The sequence below is a fragment of the Sebastes fasciatus genome, chromosome 6, assembly GCF_043250625.1.
Source record: "Sebastes fasciatus isolate fSebFas1 chromosome 6, fSebFas1.pri, whole genome shotgun sequence".
NCBI classification, from domain to species: Eukaryota; Metazoa; Chordata; class Actinopteri; order Perciformes; family Sebastidae; genus Sebastes; species Sebastes fasciatus.
Genome location: NC_133800.1, coordinates 18,536,003 through 18,561,511, shown reverse-complemented (window position 1 = coordinate 18,561,511; position 25,509 = coordinate 18,536,003). Strand labels below are relative to the sequence as shown.

The 25,509-nt window shown below is 39.5% G+C and overlaps 1 protein-coding gene across 3 annotated transcripts in view; it reads left to right on the top strand.

The window, feature by feature from the left end:
- Positions 1–25,509, top strand: part of edil3a (EGF-like repeats and discoidin I-like domains 3a) — a 127,698-nt gene that overhangs the window by 51,952 nt on the left and 50,237 nt on the right. For all 3 annotated transcript variants that reach the window (XM_074638226.1, XM_074638225.1, XM_074638227.1), the window contains exon 4: positions 16,440–16,553. In XM_074638226.1, coding sequence (XP_074494327.1) covers positions 16,440–16,553 — 114 coding nt within the window. The remainder of the gene's footprint in view (positions 1–16,439; positions 16,554–25,509) is intronic.

Below are 25,509 nucleotides of genomic sequence, written 5' to 3'. Positions count from 1 at the left end.
TGCATGTTTGAAATATTGATATATTGACCCCAAAACAGAAACAAATGTAATAATTTATATGGTTGAATTAATATCTGTGAGCATGTATCAGGCTGCTCCTCTGACAGTACAGAGTGTCAGACTAAATGAGTATTTGTTTGCTCATTCTGTTCATAGTTATTTGGTGGAAAGGATAACAGTTCTGAACCAGAAAATGAGCCCATATATCCAGCAAATGATCTTGCAAATTGCCACTGTGTCCCCAAATATCAGCTTCCTATTCATCACAGCGTTGAAGCTCCACATAGTGCTGTTGCTATTTTGTTTTTTTGCTTCAGGGAAAAGTTGTTCAAAAATCTGCTAGCTGTCTTAGATCATATGAGCAGTATAGCTGAATTGTGTTTTAGGGCGGATTCTTACTTTGAGTTTAAAAGAAATTAAGTTTTCGGGGCAGGCTTAGCTAACTGGATTAAGATTGATTTAAGTACAACTAGTGAAAGAAAGTTTGTTAAAGAAAAACTTTTCCTTTGGTATACGGGCGGAAGGAGTACTTTGTCCACAGAAAGTTAACCTATTTTCAAAATAAACAGAGGCATCGGTTTAGTCATAGTGCCTGCGGTCTGTTCTGTTAGGTATAAATCTGCCTCGTTTTAACAGCCTCTGGGTTACAAGAGTTGAAAGCTGAAATTATGCTAATCTGCACACCACTTTTATTTTTATATGCATAAATTAGCATGAATAACTTTTAACACCGGTTTGTTTTCTCAGAATAATTCATACTGATTCTAAAATTGAGGATTTCTTATTCTGCTCCCCTTCCGTTTCTCTTCTTAGGGTCAACAAATGTACATAACATGTGATTGTGATGCATTATTTCAAAGTAACAGCCTGTTGTAGCAGCATATCAGTACAGCACTGTTACATAATATTTATTTAGGTTATTAAAGGTGCTCTATACGATATCTAGAGCATTAATATAGCATCAAACAACCATTTTCTATGCAAAGATATAGAGGACTAATGTCTACCTGAGCAGAGAATGAAGTCACTCTCATTCTGTGTGTGTGTTGCAATCCGAGCTTTTCCATGCTTTGCTGACGTATGCGCATGCCCCACTGGCTAGCTCACGGCCACTGCTCTCATAAAGCGGTTACAGCTAACGCTGTCCCGATCGACGCCACCGCCGTGGAAGCGTAGCACCCACCCTCTGGTTCCCCCTCAGGTTAACACTGTTAGCTCTGTCAGCATCCATGTTGTAGTCTTTTTGCACTGTTAGCTACGAGCCACCGCCATGTTGAGAGCCTTGCAGAGGCAACATAAATGCTCCCAATCTTGCATTTAGCACCTTTAACTTCTCTGATGTATTTTACTTCACAGTGTCGTGTTTTGTGAAATTCTTCCAAAACATCCCATTGTTTATCTTGTGAACATAGATTCACTCCTGCTAGAGTTTCCCAAGGTCATCGTTGTATCACACAGCTAAAAATATGCCTCACTACCTGAAGTGCCCAGCACTATTGTGAACACTGGCAGCCTCATGGCTCTCCCCACTGCTCCATTACTGTGATGTAGAGCTGTGTGGAGGACAAGGCCATTTCCAGACTCTCTCTCAGCATTACATTCACAATCCCACAGACCACCCACTCCACACAGCCTGTGGCTACTAGAAAGATACATTTACAGGAAGAGATGAGTGTGGAGAATCCTGGGGGAAGGGTCCATAGTCCACCAAACATCCAAAGAAGCAACCACAATCACACACAGCCAAACCGTCAGACGCCAATGATCAACAACTCATGGAGAGCCAGTGAGTGTGTCTACGTACTCTGTTCCTGTCTCGCCGGAGTCTCTGCAGATCAAAATGGAAAGATGGATATGCTTGTGTGGGCCAGCAGTCCTGTTGTTTTAGCTCACTGCACATTTGGTCTTTCTCTCTTCAAAGCGCCCCACATTTGTGTCACTGGAAACAGCAGAGCACCTCTTCATGTAGCGGTTCAAACATAATCTGGTCAGTAAATCTGGCCTTTAGAGGACTTTTATTTTTTTACTCTTTTCCCCTGTGGGAAGAAATAGACATTACTGTCTAAATCAGTTTTAACACTACTCATGTGATATTTAAAAACAAAACATCAGATCAGCATCCACCTTTACTTTGTGTACATGGCGTTTATTATATCTGAGGAGGAAAATTAAGTGTAGAGGAAAGAATCAAAGAAAGAGTAGAATACATTGGTTTTGTTAGCATGTCTTACATGAATAGTTCCCCTTGGTACTGATTCTGATGATTATTGTGGAAGCAGATGATTAATCGGGATTAATCGCATGATTGTTGGCGATTAATCGCACATTTTTTATCCGTTCAAAATGCACCTTAAAGGGAGATTTGTCAAATATGTAATACTCTTATCAACATGTGAGTGGGCACATATGCTTGCTTTATGCAAATGTATGTATTATTTGAAATCAATTAACAACACAAAATAATGACAAATATTGTCCAGAAGCAAGCTAGTATGACATGGTATCTTCACTCTAGCTTTATAAAGCTAACGTTACCACTTTATGACCATAACACCTGAAAGTGGGGGGACAAAAAGTCTCATCCTCCCTATTCCGGCACCTATGCTGTTGAGTATGTATGAGCCTAGTACTAGTGTTGTATAATATGTCCTTGAGGTGGACCCCATATAAATATTCCTAATGATCTTTATCCTCAGACATGACATTCTCATACATTTTTGTTCTCATAACTTCCCTAATAAAGTGCTCTGTCACAGAGTTTATAAGCTAATGATATACAGTGCATTCTTCCTGGTCACCCAAGTAATTTAAATCATTGGCTGTGTGTTTTTCATTTCCCCCCCCTGATAAATTCATTCTATGTGTCCATGGATTGCAATCTTTTTTCAGTATCAAAATCCAACATCTGTGTTTTTCATTTCCCCCCCCTGTCATACTAGCTTGTCACGAAGGGGGCTAAATAACACTATATAGTACATATATTGAGTGTAATCTTGTTTTACGATTTTGTTGGTGTCTCAGTCTCAGTTCCCTCACGCTACCTTGTTGAAGGACAACACTGTTTATGTCTCCTTGCAGTGCATCTCAAAGGTCCTCCACACTTATGGAATGTAAATGAAAAAATGTAGGTGGGTTGCAGTGATTCTCTGCTTCCGATCGAGCCGTGACCCTGTACCGGATACACAGTCAATAAATCATCTTTCAACTGACAATAATATGGTGCAAAGAAACAGGACAAAATTTCATGTAAATAAATACATTTATATGCGAGTAACATTTTTGTCCTTTTTCTCTGTATGTCTTTTATATTTTGTCTCAACAAGAGACAGTCATAGTCTAGGCCACTCCCATCATTCGATGGGCTGAATAAATGCCGTAAGCATCTGTCTTGTTTAAATCAGAATGAAGGCAGTTATTGGACAGAAGCTGTTGAAACAATAGACCTACTTTGAACAGGGCCCACCTACAATAAGTGTTAACAGTATGGTGAAGTATACTATAATAACTATATAACTGTAATGTATTGATATTGTCAGCTGTATGGTTTCTGTTTGCTTTCAGTGTTTGTGTTTGTGTGTGTACATATATCCACAAAGTGAAGGAGACCCGGTCAAAGATCAGTGTTGTACTTCAAATGTCTATTTTCTCGGGTATCCTGCTGCTCCTTTTTCCTTTCCATGAGGAGCTGACCCTATCTCGCCTCTGTCAGAGGGCATTTTGGATAACAAGCTGGGGAAACAAGCTTGAATCAAGGTGTTTAGGGCCACCTTTTGTGTGCCACTGACATATATCTTTTATTTAGCCTTCTAGATGGAACCTTGAGCTTGACGGATCAAAACTGACCTTTTTTTCCTCACGTTTATTGAATACAAAGAAAGCAAGACACACTATTTACCAGGATCCACCTGTGCTTGGCCCTGATATTGTCAGCGTTGGCCTCATTTATGCTCTCACACCCTCGTCTGTCAGTACTCTGACCCATCATTGATAATATATAAGTGATACATCACCTTTTCCATATACCTTCAGCAAGCACACTCAGTTCTGCATTTCTGCTGAATAAAAACTGCTGTAGAAACCTACTTTGAGCAAGATGACCTTTCTTGTTTGGCAAGGTGGTGCTTTGCTTGCAAAATTACATGGCGGGACAGTTTTTTTCCACAGTGCATCTTTGCTGTTAAAACCAAATTTAATGGCACAAGATGCCTTCAGGTGGTGGAGGCTGTATAAAATGGTCAGACCGGTGGCTTTAAGTGCAGTCTTGTTAGTCTTCTCGGGAAGGCCAGTACTTTTGAAAGAATGTCGAATGTGCCAAAGTGCTTCAAGAGACATTTCTTAGAGCCTGGATTTCTTCAGTTATGTTTGTTGAGATTAAAAGAGAAAATGACAAGAAACAAAAGCCTTGGAAATGTCTGCTTTGGATGTTAAGAAAGAAAACAGCAAGAAAATAATGAGATGAAAATCGCCAAAAAAGGAGCGTGGATGTATTTGTTGAAGTTAGTGGGTTTCTTTTCCCGCTCCCTTGTTCCCAGTCCCTGAGCACCCATTCACCTGGTTTATCCTTCCTGTGGAGGAGTCGTAGGGAACAAGCTGTTACCAAGGCCTAATTGTGTAAGGCCCCCTCAGACGCTTGAGCTTTGCTGTCACCTCCTAGCCTCTGCAGTAAGTATGGACCTTTTGGCAGATGGCCAAAGCATAAATAGAGATGCATTTCCAAATCCCAGGTGGCGGAAAAGAGTTAGACTCAGTCCTGCCCTGGGCTTCTGGCTGCCACGGCAAGCCAAAGCAGCACACTGATAAATGTTCAGCTTGACTACACAGAGCTGCATTAATTCAGGACGGTCAGTGTGTGGCCAAATTAGTGTAAGTGTTGTTTTACTGAGTTCAATGCAACTGAAATTAAGGTAGACTATCAGGAGAATGTGCAGTTTGTAAACCATAACGTAGGATTGTGGCTAAGGGAGATCCTATACCATTATTCCACATCTTATGTAAACATAAATATGACTCAGCGGGGAAGAAATTATATACTGTAGATGTGTGAATGTCCGTTTTGGGGATGTTGGTACTTTTTTAACCAAAACATTCATGGAGTCTCCTTTAGACATGATAAAGATAGATCAGAGAGAGGGTCAGCAAGGACATTAATTAATAAAATCAGTGTGAAATTACTCTCTGTTGAAACCACCAAAGCATTTTAATTTGGCTGCACTATCGATATTAAACTCGGCATAACTCATTCAGAATCTGACCCTTATCAGACCCCCTTTTTTTAGTGGCTATGATTTTAAATATTTAGTCATGATGCAACCTTTTCTTCAGATGTCATGTTTTAAACTAAATTTATTAAGTACTTCATATCTACTTGTCTTTATGTGATGCCTTGTAGTGTTCTTATCTTATCAACATTTGGATTGCCATTTAATTATGTACAGACATTCATTGTCCACAGAGGATGAATCCTACTGACTTTGGTGATCCCTGACTTTTGTTCCAGCACCACCACAAGGTTGAATTTTGTGGTTCAGATTAAAATATCTTAACAACTATTGGATGGATTGCCTTGAAATTTGCTTAAGATATCCAAGGTCCCTAGAGGATACATTCTAATGGCTTTGATGATCCTCTGACTTTTCCTGTACCGCCACCTGCTGGTCAAACGTTTCACTTATTCAGTGAACATCTAGTCCTACTCCATTTGGTACAGACATGGTTCCCAGATGATGTACTCTAATGACTTGGTAGTCCTCCAGGACCACAATGAGGTTGACATTTGTATTGACATATCTTCACTAACTTTTGGATGGGTTGTTGTGAAATTTGGTACACACACATTCATGGTCCCCTGATGTTCGAAATATAGTAACTTTAGCTATCCCCTGATGTTTTATGTAGCACCATCATCAGGTCAAAATGTCTTTTTGTCTAATGTCTTAAGTCCTAATAAATGCAAACTAATGTCATTCTCAGTGTTAGTGCTAATTAGCATATGTTAGAGTAACGTAGTAACGTAGGTCATTGTGATTGGTGAAGCAAGAGAGGGAGAGCGGCGGTGACTCCAGCGAGCAACGTTATCGACTCCGGCCCAAGCAGGAAAAGTTAACAATGTTTAGTTTGTCCGTTCTGGGCTACTGTAGAAACATGGTGGACTCCAGTAAGAGGATTCCGTATGTAGATATTAACGGCTCATTCTAAGGTAACAAAAACACAACGATTTGTATTTTCAGGTGATTATACACTAAAGAAATCATACTTACCGTATAATAATATGCTAATACTAATATTATTTTCCATTTCTGCCAATAGATCCCCCCTATTTGTTACACCCTGGTCCTTTAAAGGTAACTAAGGTTGTCAGTAATGTTAAAAACAACATTTATTTATATTAGTTGAGTTAAAACCTTATACACTCAAATATTGTGGTCTCATATGAGCAGACTCTTCTATTGTTATCCTTATTGTCACCCACATTAAGCCCGTGCTTGCTCTTTGGCCTGCCTACACTTCCTTTCTGCATCTCATAGCATTCGAGTGTCTCTTAAACATTCTAGTAAGTGTAGCTCAATGATGTTAAAGAGCTTGTGGATCACACTCGGCTGTCCCGAGGTAGATCAGCATTCCCCTCACACACCTGCTGCGAAGGCTCCATCTGTAAGCTTAAAATGACACTTAAGGCTTTCCACCGAGTGTCATTCTGCCTCCGAGCCGAGGGCTCTTCACATTCTGCACACCCCAGCTTCGGCAGAGCCCCCCGGTCTGCATGTCTTCGAAGTGATGAGTGTTTTGCTTCTCAGATACTTCTCAAACCTCTCTGCATTGCATTCTAAGATACCTTTTCAAGGGCTTCTGGAGTACTGCGGTGAATAACTTCTCAGTGGGCTAATCCCCCTTCAAAAAGCGTGTCCTCCAACAGTATTCTTAATCCTGAATTCACAGCTTCATGCGTCATCATATCCCTTGAAACATACAGCATGTACCACCGTGGAAACTCACCTGTATGTGAGATGAGTTTTTCTGAAATTTCTGTGAAGGAGATCAATAAAATCAATACTCATGCTAAGCCTACATACGTATGCCCATGCTGAGACATATCCCTGTGAAAAAGGCATATCAAGGATCCTTAGGCTGATGTTCAATATCTCTTTCAACTGGTTGTGGGACTTCATCAGACCCCAGATAGGCATCCTGTCTTATGTGGTGATAGTCACTTCAGCGGCATGGGTGAGGCGAGGATAGATTGACAGGATAGATTGACAGTGGAGACAGGCACTTCCATGTTCCATCTTCCTTCTCTGACTCAAATTGGAAAGACAGGTCTCGTCTTGGCCTTGTTTAGTCTGGACTCGACACATTTCACTGCACCAGCACCTGTCAAACACAGCATCCAAGGCTGATCGCCCATATACAAGGATGCAGCTCTGAGGACAAGTCAGCAACTTGAAGTACAGTAGAATTATAGAAACTATCCAGTCTGGAGTTCAGAACAAAATAGATACTGTATGTGCAATATGTGTGTATGCATACATATTGCATCTATGCTAAAGCTTGTGTGGACATTCAACCATGGAAAAAAAATGAATCACAGCAGGAGAGATGAGATTAGATATGACATGTGATGAAATGCAAGTGGAAAAACATTGCATGTATCTGACCTTTACTGGTAATAAAGCCCTCAATCTGTACTGTACATACAACCTACTGAGGTGTCCCGTGTTTCCCACTGAGATGTGAGCAGATGGTTTTTCTATCTCTGCCCTTTTTTGAGTGGATTCTGTGTTACATCAAAACTGACAAAAACAAGTGGGGGGAAAAGTAATATTCACAAATGAAATAAATAAGCGTAAGGAAGATTGCATCATAGAATGGATGAGCACACTACTGTAGTCACAGAGGGAATGGATAACAGGACTGTAACTCCATTACCGAACATGTGTTTATATTATTCCCATGGTGTTAATACAGTATTATCATTCCCAAAACATTTAATCATATGCAATGTTCTGCTCCTTGAGATGTATCTGGGTGGTCCCTGAATCGTAACGCCATGTGCCTGTCCATGTTGAGGTGGGGGGACAACCAGTTGTGGATGATGTAATACAGTGTTTCCCACAGGACTTTGTGAGACTGTGGTGGGCGGACCTCTGACCCTGTAGGGGGCTCCGGGGGCATGATCCCCCAGAAGTAAATTGTGTGCATTTTAAAGTTAAATGCATCAATCAGGTGCACTTTGAGAGCAAAATGAAGAGGCTAGATCTATAAAGAACTGTGTCCATTTGTAAACAATTTAATCATAAACACCTTAGTTGTATATGAATGGTGATGACACGGCAAAAAGTTCCACCCACAAAGCATGGTAAACGAGACAGTGTCCTTGTTCCAAGACGGGTGGGTTGCCGACATCTCCGCAGACCCCTAACGCACTGGGGACAGTCCGCCCCGGTTGATAGTCCACCCCAGTTGACAGTCAGGCCGGGAGCCCCGTCCCTCCTCATTGGGAGAAAGGGACCACTGCGCAATAAGCACTCCACAGCCCCGGGAAGCGGCGAGGTCCAGGCGAGGGAACTCACGGTTGGAGCCGCGGAGCCACCCCCAAGCCTTTCCAAGCCGATCTGGAGCTGATGCACTGGAGGAAATCCGATGCGATGGCCAGCCAGCGCCAGGGAGACGTTTCGACCCGACGAGTTGAATCCCCCCCAGCAGATTGCGTTGAGAAGTGTAAAAATATTTTTGGTTGATTATGAAACTAGGCTTACCTAGACTGTGGATGTCAGATCACTTTGATTTCATTTGAATTAGGCCACACAATAATTGATTATGATTGGATACAGGTCCAACATGTTACACCATATATATTGCCAGTGTATATGACATTAATACCTGGCTTAGACGTTACCACTTTATGACCATAACACCTGAAAGTGGGGGGACAAAAAGTCTCATCCTCCCTATTCCGGCACCTATGCTGTTGAGTATGTATGAGCCTAGTACTAGTGTTGTATAATATGTCCTTGAGGTGGACCCCATATAAATATTCCTAATGATCTTTATCCTCAGACATGACATTCTCATACATTTTTGTTCTCATAACTTCCCTAATAAAGTGCTCTGTCACAGAGCTTATAAGCTAATGATATACAGTACATTCGTCCTGGTCACCCAAGTAATTTAAATCATTGGCTGTGTGTTTTTAATTTTTCCACCCTGATAAATTCATTCTATGTGTCCATGGATTGCAATCTTTTTTCAGTATCAAATCCAACATCTGCAGTATCCCAGCATGAATCACAGGGCATCAGCAGCAGCCTGTCCCAGGGGAACCATATCCGCTATAAAGAAAAAATAGGATGATTACTTCCGAGGAAGTACGAGTGTTCAAGGTCAGGGGTTAATTATGTGGCAGGCATAAACAACCAGTTGTCCACTTCATTGCTGTCGATCAATGACCGTAGAGGTCAAACCACTATTCCTTGCCTAGATAGAGATGTCAAGAGGACCAGCTTGCTTACCAAACACGTGTGGGTTCACTGGCTCTGTGACATAAAAACAGATAAGATAAGATGAAACTTCCCCGGGGGGAAACTGCGCATGAGGGCTAAACTGAGTCCAGATGGAGAGATGTAACACGATGAGACATCTCCGCATGAAAGCAAAGTCTTGACTAACCTCCAATTGTGTGGCTTTACAGTGTCTTGGCAGAGGAAAGAAGAGGGCTTTACCCAGATTTACCCAACATCTGACTGTAATTTAATGAAGGAAGTGGGTGAGATGTAGTGGCAATACTGCTGGGACATTACCTTTCATTCTGCTAATTAAGTTTGGGGGCTTTACAAGTGTGAGAGGATTACAAGCTATTAGCAGGCATTTATACCAATCATTTGTGTGATTTATATTGTTGTTTGGGGCCAGTTTAGGCTTCCTGATGCTACTGCATAAATAATTAAGTCCAGCTGGAATTAAAATGCTTATTTAAGTATAAATCAGCTCCGTAAATTAAATTTCCGCAGTCATCTATTGAGGAAAACAACTAGTACCATGGATGGAGGACGTGTATATAGCCACAGTTTTCTTCCTTTTAAAAATAGTATTAATATATATATATATATATATATGTATATATATATATATATATATTGTATGTGTTGTCTGACTGCTAACTTTCGTCGGTGTCAGTTCTCTAACCTCTTATTCTCTAACACCAATTACTGCAGAATTATTAACACTCAGACGGGCACAAAAGGTTGAACACTTGATGGGATTTCATCATTTTTTGCCTCATCTTCATGTCACATTTATGTCCTTCGTTGTGCAAGATTTGACACAATACCTTTCCTGCTGAATGAACTGGAAAGCAGATTTTCATCGGGCTGTGGATTCTTTTGTGGCTGTAGCAGGTGCTGCAGAGGTCAGTGCAGCCCAGCGGAGAGGGCACAGGTGACCCCCCCCCGCTCCCAAAGCAGGGCTCTTCTTGCTCCCTGGGCATACCAAAGCCAATTTAGCGCTCACAGCCAGTGCTAGTTCCTGACACATAGCACTATCCAGTGATTGCTCTCATTATTGTCCGACTGAGACACTTTTTAGATAGCAATAGAGGAGCAAAACCAGAGAGCGAGACATTCCAGTGGACCGATGAGAGCATGGCGAGAGTCTGACCAGAGACCGAGCAAATTTATTCTGGGGTTCATGGTTTCTGGAGGCTATGTCTGTGTGCAAGGTGTAAGGAAGATGATGATGATGATAACAGTATAGTATATGGTATTAAAGGTGCTATTTATTTATTTATTTGAAAGGGACAGATTACGTTAATGAACATCAGTATAAAGTACAGGATGTAAACATGCAGGAGTTAGCAAGGATGATAATTGTCATCCTTAGTCTCTAGGCAAGTAAAAATATACAGATAAAATAGAAAACATATTCAAATATACAATACACACAAGTAGAAAAGACAAAATAAAATGTGCAACATTATACATGACATTGATAACATTCAACATTCAAGGCTCACAAGCCTTGTTAGAAGCTGGAACCAAACGTCAGATATCTTCCAATGAGGTTAACAAAACATTCATTTCGGACCCACCAAGATTTTAAAATTATTAATTCACAATCATTATATTTTTTTTTAAGGAAAGACATACTTTTCTTTTTTTTTCTTTTTTTTTAAATATTCATCTACATAAAGATTTTATCAATAATGAATACATTAATTAATTAAATTATTGTATTAATCTTTCATTTTAATATCTCACAAGAACAACCAATTAATTTATACAAATTCACTGTGAAGCACAATATATTCAATAATGAAGAAATTGACCCATTTGTGCCCAAAGACTATATTTAGTACAACATTTGTTCTGATTGGTCAAAAGTCTTTAAATTTTGCACGGACGTACTTTGGGCAAATATCTAACTTAGACATTTTTCGATCATATGAAAAATCACACTTTTATCAATAGTCAGGATTTTGGAAAAATTAGGAAAAACACTAACATTGTTTTAATTAAATGTTTTCCATATGAAATATTGTTTTAAACATTGCATATGTGTGCATATCTCCAATATTCAACTTGTTATGAGTTCATAGATACCAAATACTTGATGTTGCTCCTTATAGTTTCTGAGATACCAACATTTCCTTATCATACTATATTTAATATTTGGGCACACAGGACTACTTTTTTGTCCTAATTAAAAATAATGGAGTCTATTGTAAAAAAATGTAGTCCCATGTGCCCAAAGACTAGATATATTATGATAATAAAAACTCACATTTATTCACATTTGTGCTTAGGCAAACCCAGAGAACACCTCCACCAAAGGTAATTAAAGATTACAGTTGCGGGCACAAATGGGTTCATTCTATGGGGGATTGGCATAATAAAAGATGCACCTGTACAATATAATGCAATTCACAGTATTATCCCTTCAGTAAATACAATAGTAACAGTCATTTGTCTGTTGCTGCTGACGCTGTATGGTAGGCCAGTTGTTGTACTGTATGTGCAGTGAGTGGACGAAACACCTTGCTCAGTATTACATTCCCATGAGATAACACTAAATACACTCTCAGTTGAATCAGCATCATCCTGGCACAGTTTCAACAAAAAGGTGAACATTATAAGCTTCACTAAAGTAGTTATTATTGGGGAGCCAATGTGTTGTGTTACATTAAATTGTACGCCTTGTAGTTTTATTGTCTCAGTCCGCTGTAGAAATCTTTACACAAACTGCCTTGTTAAATCGTTATAACCAAGAGAGCACCATTTCCATTTAACTGAAGACATCAGTTGCAAAATGTTGTTTTACCATAAGGCTTTAATGACCTATTTAATTTCAGAATGGTAGAATCTGACTATTTTTAGTGAGGGGAACTCCTTGGATGCATGCCTGTAACTGTTTAAAGAATCGATGTAAACAGAGTTTATTTACCTGACCACTGGGCTAGCACATGCTTGTACATTTCCTACACCCTCTTCTCTCTTCCTTTCACAGTTTCTGTCTCTCCAATCCTCTCCATGTTTCTCATTCCCTGAAGTAATCCCTTTTCTCCCACTTGATGTACTGGCAATACACCGCTCACTTTCCCTGTGCCTCGCATAAAAGGAAAGCAAATCGTAAGATGGGCTAGCTGTGTTTTCCTCTCTCTCTGCAGTATGTTGTGCTTCAGGCTATTTGAGTGGCTTGCCCATTTGGCTCACCTGTGTGTTTGAACCTGCAGTACTGGTGGCAGCAAAGCAGGATATGGACTTAAAGGGTAACGACAACATCACTTTTCTAAGTGGCGTGATAGCGGTGGTGAAATAACAGTGGGTTGTGCTGTGTGCAATGTACATTTCCGCCATGTGATTGACTGGTGACCTGTACCCCGCCTCTCGCCCACCAGCAGCGCCTCTCAAGGATAAGCGGGTATGGCTAATGGATAGATGTACATTCCTGTTTCTAATACATATGTAGTTTTTCTTGGTTTCTTACTCCTTTGACATTTAAGGTAAAAGCCTCTAGAGGGTGTGCTGTTCACTTCCCACGTATTATGCTGAAGAGCTTGCTAAAATCTACACCAACATGTGTGTCATTAATGCAAAGATGTTCACATTAATGCTACTGCATTTATTCACAGATGGGTATACATTCAGTTAATGCATTGAATGCATTATAGCTCAATGCTCACAAGTGGCTATAAAATCCCATTTCCATTGGAGTGTTCCACCAAGGCAATTAGCAAAGACCAAATATCCCCTGTGCAAATTACCCCGCTGTGAAATGCCTCAATGATGTTTCATATGGCCATGCTCTACCCTTGATTAATAACTGTATTAGTATTGTTTTTGTCACAGTTGCTAACTATTAGTGGTTCTTGAGGATTAGAAGCATTTAAAAGCTGAATTGTTTAATGATGATTGGCCGTTGTTGTTCTCTATATAGCGGGCTTTACTGTAGTTGTCATTTTTCAGGTTAACAGGATTGTACACATAATCCCCCTGATTACAGTAACCTCCCATAATTGAGACATTTCCTTCTGACACGTGCTTGTTTGTTCCTCTCTATGCTAATAGGGTGTTGTCAGTAGGAGGCTAGTTTCTTGTATTAGTCATGCTGGCTGTTTAGGGGTTTTGTAATTATATCAGATTGTCCCACACTAGCTCATCAAAGCACAGTCACAGCCGAGGTTGGAGAATATTAAAGATCACTGGTAAACATGAGGAAACTGGTTTATGGAAAGCATTATTCTGAATCACATTTGAAACATGACAGGTTATAGAATTAACTTTCGAGTACAATAACAACTGATGACTGTATATGTATATTGTGCTGTGTATCTGATTAAAGCGAACACACCCAAAAACACCCAGATCCATCCCATTAATGACCGACCTTGAGTCTTTGAGTGATTGGCTCTCTTACACACACCGGTAAGGCAGGATTTAGATTGGGACAAATACCTGATCTTGAACATTTTTCCACCAATTTTCATGAAATAATAAGTCAGAAAAATCTGATCTATTTTTTTCTTCTCTCTAAGCTTCAGTTTTAAGCTCCAGTCCATATTATGTATACAGTGCATCTCATGGAGATTGAGTCTCCATAAGTCAAACCGAATCAACTGCATAATCCCCAGTGGTCTGTAGACAATGCAGATCCAACCATGATGCAATTTTGGGGAGATGGGGACTCACGCCCCAGATGGTTTGTTTTAACCATCTGGGAAGCCGTCATTGGAAACTGTTTGGAAAAGAGCAGGCACTTTCCAAAAAGTGGGAAAGTCGTGGGAAGATTGAAAGCATATTTTCCATTGAGGAAAGACTTCAATGCCGTTCTTTAATCTGATCTTATCTGATAGAACTGATGCTATTGCAGCTGCGCTAAACTCTTCAGGACCCGCCATTGTGGTTTAGAACGAACCATCATCTCTCCGTTTCGCGTCAAAAACACATTACTTGAAGCCTGAAAAGATTGATTTTCCTGTGATCTCGCGATATCGCAAGAAGCTGCTGTGCAACAACTGCGCATTGGAACTTCAGTGTCTTTATGTAATGGCTTTGAAATTGTCTTGAGAAACAGACACTGAAAAACAGCTACACGTAACAGACGAATAGACACAAATTTGGCAAAAATGCAAAAATAAGGCAAAACTACTCATAATAAATGTCATATGTACAAATCTTCACAGCTTGACAGGCAAAATAATTGGGTAAACAAATTTCACTTCTCTCTGTTATGATTTACACGCTCCATTATAATTAAAGATGAGTGGCCCCTGCTGTTTGAGTTTGATCTACCTATGTGTCCAGCACAGTTGTATTTATCCGTCTTTCGAGAGTAGTGTTTTTAGTGCCGACTGTGAAAATCAACTCTTTTGTAGTGCTCTGCATAGCCACAAGACGACATGCTGGCTAGTAAAACAATTTTCTTCAATCTCCCCAGGGATGATGCGCTAAAATATACAAAATGAGTCGCATTACATTCAAAGGATCAATGTTTTGCTGTTTATTTCATGTGCAGTACATTTGATTTATCATCTACTGTGGCTAAAATGGCTGTTTAGCAGAGGATTAGCAAATAGCAGGGGCTTCTCTATCCTCAGCCATGTCTGAAGCAGGGCGTAGCCACCATATTAAAAGACACAGCAGGCATTGTCTTGAGAGTGCTGGCTGTGTGCTCACAATGAAAAAATAAATACAATAAAAACACAGTGTTAGATGGTATTCAAGATTATATAGAGTGAGAGTGTGTTTCAAGTTCAACCTGCACAACTTTTGTTATTGTCTTTTGGGAAAGGTTTTACAGCCCAATTTCATCAAACGTCTTTTCACCCAAATACAGTTGTCTCCATGGATTTTTGGGTGAATCACAAAACATTTATAAGTTCTCTCTCTGCCTCTCTTTTATTTCACTCTATTTATTTATTTATTTATTCTTCTTTGCTGCAGATTAAAGATGCTGCCGCTTCCAGTCACAGTACCTCAGTGACCATTATGTGTGAAGACCATGATTGTATTTCTCCGGAGCTTATAGGACATTCACCGAAAAAAAAAAAGATATATTTTGAGATATTACAAATGTGCCCAAGTGACTATTATATATATATATATATATATTATAGATAAAATCTCAGGGAGATGAAGCGCCGTGAAAGACTTACTTTAATCATGTTTCACTTTCTTAAGCTTTCCAAATCTCAAGCCTAGTTACATATTCATGTAAAAATTTACCTGAGTCACAGATGACTCATGGTATGTTTTAGAGGATTAAAAGTCGTGTAGCAGCCATGGGCACGTTTGGAAATCATTAGAAATGTGTTCAAAATTGTTCAAAGTTTACCTCTTTTCCTCCCTCCCGTCGTAAACTATCCCTGTAATCCCATTACACTGTACCTATAATAGAACAGAGTGTAAATGGGTGTGATGCGTTGGGGTTGTGGGTCTGTCACCTTCTGTAATTGGTTAGATGAATCAATCAAAGAAGAGCTATTTCAGAGAGCAATTACAGAGCAAAGACGGCTGTAAAATAGATGACAATTCTGTGACAATTTAGCATATTGACGGTCTGCTCTGCTCGTCCATGTTCCTGTGATACTTTAATGAAGAGGCTGAGGATATTTACCAAGCATATCGCAGAATTGCTGTCAGTGCTGCAGTAGTTTCGTAGAAATGAGCAAGAATGGTACACTGAAATGTTATTTAATTATTTAAGGTCTTAACATTTCGAAACTTGGTTCTGTGTTTTAGCATTAATGGTCTCCAGAGGAGCTGTTTGATTTATTAGTTTCAGTGTCTTTGTGAGAGCTTCTATGGGCAGACAGAATCAAGTAACACACAGAGGAAATTCAATATATGCTCCCTACCAATGCATTCTAATGAGGATGAGGTCTTTTTAATTGCCTACATGTCTGCTTCAAATAAATGAATGCACCTTTTTTTGTTTCGTGTCTCTTCCAGATATTAACGAATGCGAAAGGGAACCATGCAAGAACGGCGGCATTTGCACAGATCTGGTTGCCAACTATTCCTGCGAATGCCCGGGGGAGTACATGGGGAGGAACTGTCAATACAGTAAGTGTTCATGTTTCTTTTTTTTAATGTTTGTCTTTTACAACTATCCATTGATTCTTAACAGCATACACACATACACCAGACAGTTTGCTGATAATTCCCATAAAGAACATCTACTGTAAACCGGCTTTAGTGGATAGTGTGCCGACCTCTAATGAAAACTTTACAGAGGTTATACAAGTTTGTTAAGTTTTGAGGACATTCTTTTGCTTTGTGGTGTGTTTCATAAAATCCATATATGAATATGTTTTTTTAACATGTAGCCCACAATATTCAGATGTTCTAAATAAGTCCATAAGTACATTACATCATGGCTGCGTATTAATAAAGGACCCTGATGGATGGAAGTGTGAGCTTTCAAGAGAAGATGATTGATAAGTGTAGAAGCCACCATGTGCTCAGTGTGCACCATTGCAGTTAAAAATGTTTCAGTAAAAATTAAGCCACAGTAAAGAAAGGTAGGCGTTTGGACCACAAAAATTACACTGGAAAATAATTGTATCCTACAAAAACTTTTTTTTATCACACGATGAGGGCAAACCTGAACACAAGTTATATTCACAGAGTCTTCCCTCTCTGCTAAACAGACTCATCCTGCATTAGAAAAGTACGCAGTTAAAACCACCAAAGATGCATGTATGATAGTTTATTATTTCTTTAAAACTTTATCTATATCAATAAGTATGGAAGAGGATAGGGCCATGTGAAAAAAAATATTTGAGTTCTGAGTTGGCCCTAATCCTCTTCCGTATTAAATTCTTCACATTCCACACAATGTGCATGTTTTTCTTAATTAAATGCATTATAAGTATATGCAATATATACACAGCACATTTATTTAATTTTCATTAACATCCTAAAAGTAAATCCATATTTCTCCTCATATTATCTTAATAGAAAACATGACACTAGACTACTAAAACATAACTAGAAAAACTGCTTAATTTCTGCATGTGCAGACAAACACAATAAACCCTAAAGCATAATAATAATAAACAAATCCAAACATTTGAATGCTGAGAAGTCACGGCCACTTTGTGCTTGCAAGCCCTCATTTCATTTCTTTTGCCCGGTGGCTGTGAAGAACGAGAGAGCGCTTCCGTCTTATCACAAGTAGCTTTCTTTTTGCGAGACGCCGGAGAGCTTAAAGTGGCCTCATGTGTTTATTATGCTATTGTGGGGATTTAGTCTGCTCACTCTAGGAACATATTAGGATTAATGTATCAGTGGACTTGGAGCCCTGAGCCACCCCTGCACCGCTACTCACAAATTAATTCATCAGATTTTCTATCTCAGGTGCAGCACAGTTGTTCGGCAAACAGACTCAGGAATTTTCTGCATTGGAGGACAGAAATTTTGCAAGTTGCTATAGCTGTTTTTATAAAGTGAATAACAGAAGGCAGAGGGGGATTTGTGAATAGAGAGGAGTAAAGAGGCACAGCCGGACTGATAAGGTTGGTGGAGTGAGTGAAGAACTCGAGGAGAAAGATTTAGTCTTGCTGATTGAACATATGCTAAGCTCCATTATTTGTTTAATGACGCTCATTTCCATTTTCCCATATAAAGTCAATATTTGTACAGCGTATTATACAACCATTAATTCAGCCAGCCAAGTTGCAGCTCAGTCTATAAGTATTAGGCTGGTTTGTTTTGGTCTGTTCTTCAACAGATTTTGAATAAAACAATTGCCATGAGGTGAAAGTGCTGACTCTCCGCCTTAATTTGATGCTGTTTACAACTGCAACAAATGAACTGTGAAGAAATTGTAGTCCTTTTTATACAAATCCCCCGAGGGTGAACAGGGAAATAAATCCCACACTGTTCACCCAATATAGATGTAAACAACCCCAAACACTCCTAAAGCTTAACGTCAGCACTATGACCTTGTTTTGTTTTGTTTTTTGTTTCATTAGAAATCCAGTGCACTGGAGTATAGCCAAACATACCACAGTCCTAATACTTTCCGACTGAACTGTTAGTTTTCTGACAAGGCTGCTTTATGTAAAAAAAAAAAAACAGCCTGAGACAAGAGACTGGATTACCAGGAACAGGAACAGAAAAAAAGGTTTGTAATCCATCACAAAAAGCGTTAAAGAAGGAGCTCCTTGGTAGCCAAGTGGTTACAGTGCATGCCATAATGTATAACCACAAAGTTCCTGGTTAGATGCCTTTCTCCTTCCCCCATTTCTACATTGTTCTCTGTCAAATAAAGGCGAAAAAAATAAATAAAAAAAGTATAACAGAAAACATTACAAGAACAAATATGTTAAATGATGAAATTGTAGTTGCTCCTCCAACTAATATCAGTGAAAATTTTGAAACCAAATTCCCCAAAAAGTTGAAAACTACATTTCCCATAATGCAACTCAGTAGCGTCTTTCATTACACTCTCCCCGCCTGGTAAATGACCACATCTGGCAAAGTGCCCACTTTGTAACATAGACTTTCAGTTCAAATGTGTAGCCTTCAAGCCCAAGCTGAGAAAACCCCGATGACATCACTGGAGTTATTTTCTCAGATTTGACAAAGAGTCCCAGAGGACAACACAAGCTGAGTAGTATTACTGGTGATGAGTAAAGTGGTCTTTATTTGTAAATACGGTGGAATTTCCTTTTAAAATAAAAATTCCTTATAGTACAGTCAGTTGGGTCTTGGTGACTATAGCATTGATAGAAAAAGGTGGAATGCCTGGAATCTACTTTGATGCAAGGACTCGTCATCTCCTCTAGCTTGTTCCTTCAACCCACGTTGTGTGTGTGGGCAAGCCCACAAGCACACACATTGGTTGTTGCAGATTAGGTGGCATATACATTTTCTGGCCATACCAGCAATGAGCGTGACCATGTTATGTGAAGGCAGCCGTGAGCTTTTGGCCATTGTCTGTCTGTTCGGTTATTATCCAATTTTACAGAAATAATTATAGTGCCTTCAATATTGATTCCCATGATCCGATGGAAAGCGAGAAGTGAGAAGAAGAATCATATCTTTCGCTTGCCAACATGAGTCCTGGTAAAATATACAAGAACGAATAAAACGCAAGACAACACTTGGCACAAGCTGCCGCAGCCGTTCTACTGAAGCGAATTTGGGATTGTTACTGCTCTAATAGTCCAGACACATTCATACTTTCAGACACTAATATGGGTTAAATGGTCAGTGAAAGATCCAATATTGAGGAAAGGTGAGGACTGATAAGGTCCTCTTTTTACAAAAGCATCGTAAGGCTAAGATGATTGTAGAACCATGAGCAGATGCTAAATCTATTCAAGAACAGTTTTGCTGTTACATGAAATACAACCCAGTAGCCCTGTGTCAAATACACTGCAGTAAGCTGGAAGCTCTGGCTGTTTACTGCAAACTAGCCAACGTTTTCATGACCTCACCACATTAGGTCGTCTTAGACCAGTATCAGTGTGTTTTTAAGCTTTATTTACAGTGACTCATCCTTACATCGGTTGTCCTGACAGTCACTATTTCTGACTGCTATGTACCCAAACAACTGACGTGCCGGAAAGTATGTCGCGTTACTATGACAACCAGCAGCCATGAGCTTTTGTCACCAATATTAGCTGTGGCATGACACCATATTAAGAGTTTTTGATATGGTGATTTGGACTATTGAATTTTTTTTCCATTCTATTGTATTTTAAACATGATAAAGGGCCCCCTTTTTTTAAATATGGTGAAAAACAGAAACAAATCTTTTATTTTTCTGTGGTTTTCTTCATAATTCTGATCAATCAATATCATTTACTCCCCAACTATTTTGCTGAGGATCAGAAATGCAGTGATATCACCTCAATGAAATCCAACAGGAAGGATAACAAGTGGTGAAATGCTCAGATATGTTGTAAACAAACTTCTCAACGTTGCTGTTGGACATGCGCTGGACCACCCAAAGTACTAACTTTTCATTCTGACTCCATTGTATAAAACTACACAGCAACCATATGATATTTGGGTTAGAACCTGATATATTCAAAGTACAAAAATACAAAAAGATATGTTTAGAAACAGTAGTTTGTCCACCAGAGACTAGGGCTGTGTTTGGCAAGAATCTGGCGATACGATACGTATCATGATTCAGAGGTAACAATTTAATATATTACGATATATTGTGATACTGTAAGCAAAACAACACATGCGATTTTTTAAAATCTAATTTGAGTAAAACTGTCAAAGTATAAAGAACATATGCATAAAATCGGAGTAAAAAAAAAGTCATGAATTGACTGACTTAATCTTTGCATGCAAATTATTTATTAAAAATCGATACAGTGTTTTTGAGAATTGATACAGTATCACAAAACATATCGCGATACTCAATATTTTCAATATTTTCTTACACCTTTCTTTCAACTATAAATTGTCATTTTTTTTAACTGTCAAATATCAGTATCAGTATCGGCCTCAAAACCCCGTATCAGTCGGGCTACAATTTGTATGAAAACGTGAGTGTATTGTTGTTTGTTCTGTTTATTTTATTATAGTATAGTTATAGTTGAATTAAAATATTGATTGCTATCTCGCACACTTTTCATTGCATAATTGCACATACTGACACACTCATACTCATACATACAGGTGTGTTTCATTCAGTCTCATTTGTCACCTGTGGAACCTGTATGGCTGACGTCTGTTTTGTGTGTTTATTATTCTTTTCCTCCTCCCCTCTTTTCGACACATGCTCATTAGTATTGGTGTGCTGGCATTAATTTCAGTGGGGCTCTAATTTGTTTAGGCTGTAGGTAGGGCTTGTGGGAGATGGATTCAGCTGTCACATCAGGGTTAGTGATGTGTGCTGTTGTGGGGCTGATGTATACTCAAGGGCCAGCAGGCCAAGGCCCGGGGGCTGGCTGCCTCCGCTGCTCTGACGGACGACTGGCAGGCAGCTCGTTAAGAGTGGCCCCTTCGTCGCCGCAAGGTGAGAAGGACTGCGACTTTGCATCAGTGTCTTGCCACAACATCCACATAGAATACCTTACAAGAGATCTGCCCGAGAGGTACAGCATCTAGACAAATATGATACTGCGGTGACGCAACATTGCACCTTGGCTCCTTAACGTCAGATCGTAATGAGGAAAAATAGATTCCATTTCACTCTAAGGAGCTAAATCAGGGAGATATGCCATTTGATGCCTGAGCCAGAATAGCATGTGTAAATCCGCAGGGTTCCTAACAAATTGAAAGTCTTTATTCATGAAGAATGTTAGTATTAGTATTGATTTGCACCCTCTATGTTCTTTACACTTGGTGAGGAGAAATCACCCTCAAGTCAATTATACCCCTTAGCCTGTCAATTATAGACATGCCTGATTGCTCAAGGCAAATTCTATTCATCAGATTATTCATAAATATGATCATTTTTTTTAACATATGTTGCCCTCTGGGGGTCAGTTTGAGACGTGGTTTTAGCCATACTAGCAACAAAGCTCCAGGGATGGCAATGTTGATTTGTTGGTCAGTATATTTACTCCATACTGAAATATCTCAACAACTGTTTGATGGATTGCTATGAGGTATTGTACAGGCATAAAAATGTGATAGGGTAGCACATCCTAGATTTCAAAATCAAGGAGGACATAATACTACCATTTCACCTCAATTAAACAAGTGAAATGCTAGTATTTTGTCATCTACCCTATCACATTTTTATGCTGTTTGGACTTTGGGTCTAGCACTCCACCGTGAATCCCATTGTTGAAGCGCAACCTCCTTTACAAAAACATATTGTACAGACATTCATGATCTCCAGAGGATGAATCCTAATGACTTTGGTGATCCCCTGACTTTTCCTCTAGTGCCACTAGTAGGTCCAATTCGCTGTGCTTTAGTACAGCCTTGTAGATTTGTAAGCATAGCTATAATTCCTTTTTTAAAAAACATATTCAAATGTATTGTGCCATTTCAGAGGTACACATTTTCAACTAATTGCAACACCTAAAGACATGTTCCTCACTTCAGATATGATATGTATTATAGTTAAGGCTAAAGATTATTTAATGGGAGAAATCAATTTGAATTAATTGCTTAATGGCCCGAAGTGTATATGTCCATTTTTTCTGTTTATACAAATTTAATTTTGAGATATCTTGCCGACGGACGAATCTCCTCGGCACTTTTTTCTTCTTTGTTAAAGGTACAGTATGTAGGATTTGACGACATCTAATGGTGTGGTTGCAGATTGACTCATCTCTTTCCAAGGCTGCGGTAACGTGAGCCGCCAAGTGCAAAACCGTGGTAACACTGTTTGCCTCGCTCAGGCCATCATTTCCATAATAAAACTATTTTAGGAGCAACAGAAGTCAGACGGCGGCTGGCGGTACCATAGATTTGCACTTTGCGGCTCATATTACCGCAGTTTCACAAGCATGTCGGAGAACTACGGTGGCCTTCAGGTAACATAAAAACATGAAAGGCTCCCTCTAGAGCCAGTGTTTGGTTTGTCTGTTCTGGGCTACTGAAGAAACATGGTGAAGCAACATGGCGGACTCCCTGAAGAGGATCTGCTCCCTATGTAGATATGAATGGCTCATTCTAAGCTAACGAAAACACAACGATTCTTAGTTTCTGGTGATAATACACTAAAGAAAACATGGTTATGAATATTATATTCCATTTCTGCTAATAGATCCCCCAAAATGTTACACACTGTTCCTTTAAGGAGAGGCAGCCACTAATAAACAGAGATGTGCATTGCCTCTGAATTAATAGGATTAGGCATAGAATGCTAAAATGCAACTGCAATTACTGTATATCCAACACGATGGTCATTTTGTCCTAGCCTACACTGATAAGAAGATCCCACATCTGAATCATGGGTTTAAACTGGTTTACCATGTCTCAAAATGGAAGCGTTGTTTGTTTGTTTGTTCTTTCCAAGACTTGTTAAAAGAACCAAATGAAGTTCATCCATCAGATATCAGAAAATTAGAAGGTTCTCCTAACTTCAGCAGTAGCCTACCGCATCCACCTACACCATCCTCTCATCAGTCTGGAAGCAATGAGTCACACACAAGGAAGACCTAGTGAAGCAAGAGTGATTTACCATAGTGGAATATATAAACACATCTTTGTCGGTACAAACACACACTGATATACTCTTTGCTCTCTCCCAGCCTCTAGTCGATCCCCCTGGACCATCCTCAGACATTACTCACTGTCTCACTGACTCCCTGTTGCCTAGAGCCCCACCGCTCAGCAGCTAGAGAAGTCGTGCTAGGGTTGTTTTCATTGTTCCATTCTTCTCTGACTCTTGGCTTTCTTCTGTGGTGAAAGTCTTCTCACAGCACTCAACGCTGCCAGTTTCATTGTCTGCTGGTATGTGTGTGTGTGTGTACCTCGTCTGTCTGTGTGTCAGCGCTCGGTTTGAAATGCTTAGCTGTTTTGCTTAAATGGTGAAGGCATCGCTGCCTTCGGGTGACCGCTGCTCCAGGCCTCCCCCGAAGGCTGGTTTACACGGACACTTACAGTTCAGCCGGCATGAGCGAGCAGTGCCTCCGGCTGAACTGTGCGCTTGATATGGCCTCATTCTGTTGGGACACTTTCAAGTTCCCTCGGCTTTCCCAACACTTGCGGTTTATAGGCTCTTAAACACAGCTATGTAATTGTCTGTGACCAGCAGACACACTAACAGCAAAAATATGTTCACAGAAAGAAAGAAGTATAATACATTCTGTGTGTCCGCTGTTTTATTATTCTAATCACTTTTATCTCTGTTGTCATTAGAAATCAACTAAAGACCAGAGTAGAAGGAATACCTCCCACACCCCTACCGCTAACTACTAACTGTCTATTTGTTCCATTGTGACATTTTCCAGCCTGGATTTAGGCCCCGCCAGAGTACCGACACTGCTTTTATCAAGGTTCTGAATGACATTAATCTCAGCACAGATTCTGGTAAAGTCTCTGTCCTCGTGTTGTTGGACCTTACTGCTGCATTTGATCATAGTATACTGGTTTGGTCTCTCTAACATGGTCCTGAATTGGTCCAAGTCCTACCTTCAAGACAGAGACTATTTTGTATCAGTTGATATAGCTGTACATCAGAGCATCTCCCAACAATGTGTAGAGTCTACAAGGATCAATTATTGGACCTCTGTTCATTCTCTCGTTAGTTGAAATTATTAAAAATGTTAAGATTTCATATCACATGTATGCAGATGACACGCATATATATATATATATATATATATATATTTGCATCTCAAATTCAGACCTAAATTTCAGTAGTCACATTACATCAATAACAAAATCAGCCTTCTACCACCGTAAAAAAATATCCTAAAGATCAGAAACTTGATGTCAAAACATGACCCAGAGAAACGTGTACATGCTGTTTCTAGCATGCTGGACAACTGCAATAGGCTGTTCACAGGTCTGTAAAGGTCCTAGATATTGATCTGATCTCCTGACCCTGTTCGAAACCATTGCAGACGTCTCAGCTCGGCTAGCTCTGGATTACTAGCTGTTCCCAGAGTAAAAACTTAATATGGTGAAGCTGCCTTTAGCATCTATGCTGCTCAAATGTGGAACTTGCCAAAAGAAGAAAGACTGGAGACAATGCTGACCATTTTCAAATCCAAGATAAAGACCTACCTGTTTACCATTGCATTTAATTAATATTCTTATAAATCAAATTGATTTGTTGGTTTGTTTTATCGTTCTTATTCTGTGTATTTTTGCTGGTTTGCTTTTATTGTTTTTATCAATTATTTTCTTGTTTAATCTGTAAAACACTTTGGGTTGGCATTACGTTTGGAATGTGCTATATACTTAAATTTGCCTTGCCTTGCCTAAGAAAGGCAGTGGTAAATAAAGTCAGTTTTGCTACACACCTGAGGTTTATGTTGAACCTCATAACTTTCAACTCTGATAGACAATTACATATCCTAAACTACAATTCCAGGTAGTTTCTCTTTGCAGCACACACTGCCTTGTCATTACACTGGATGTC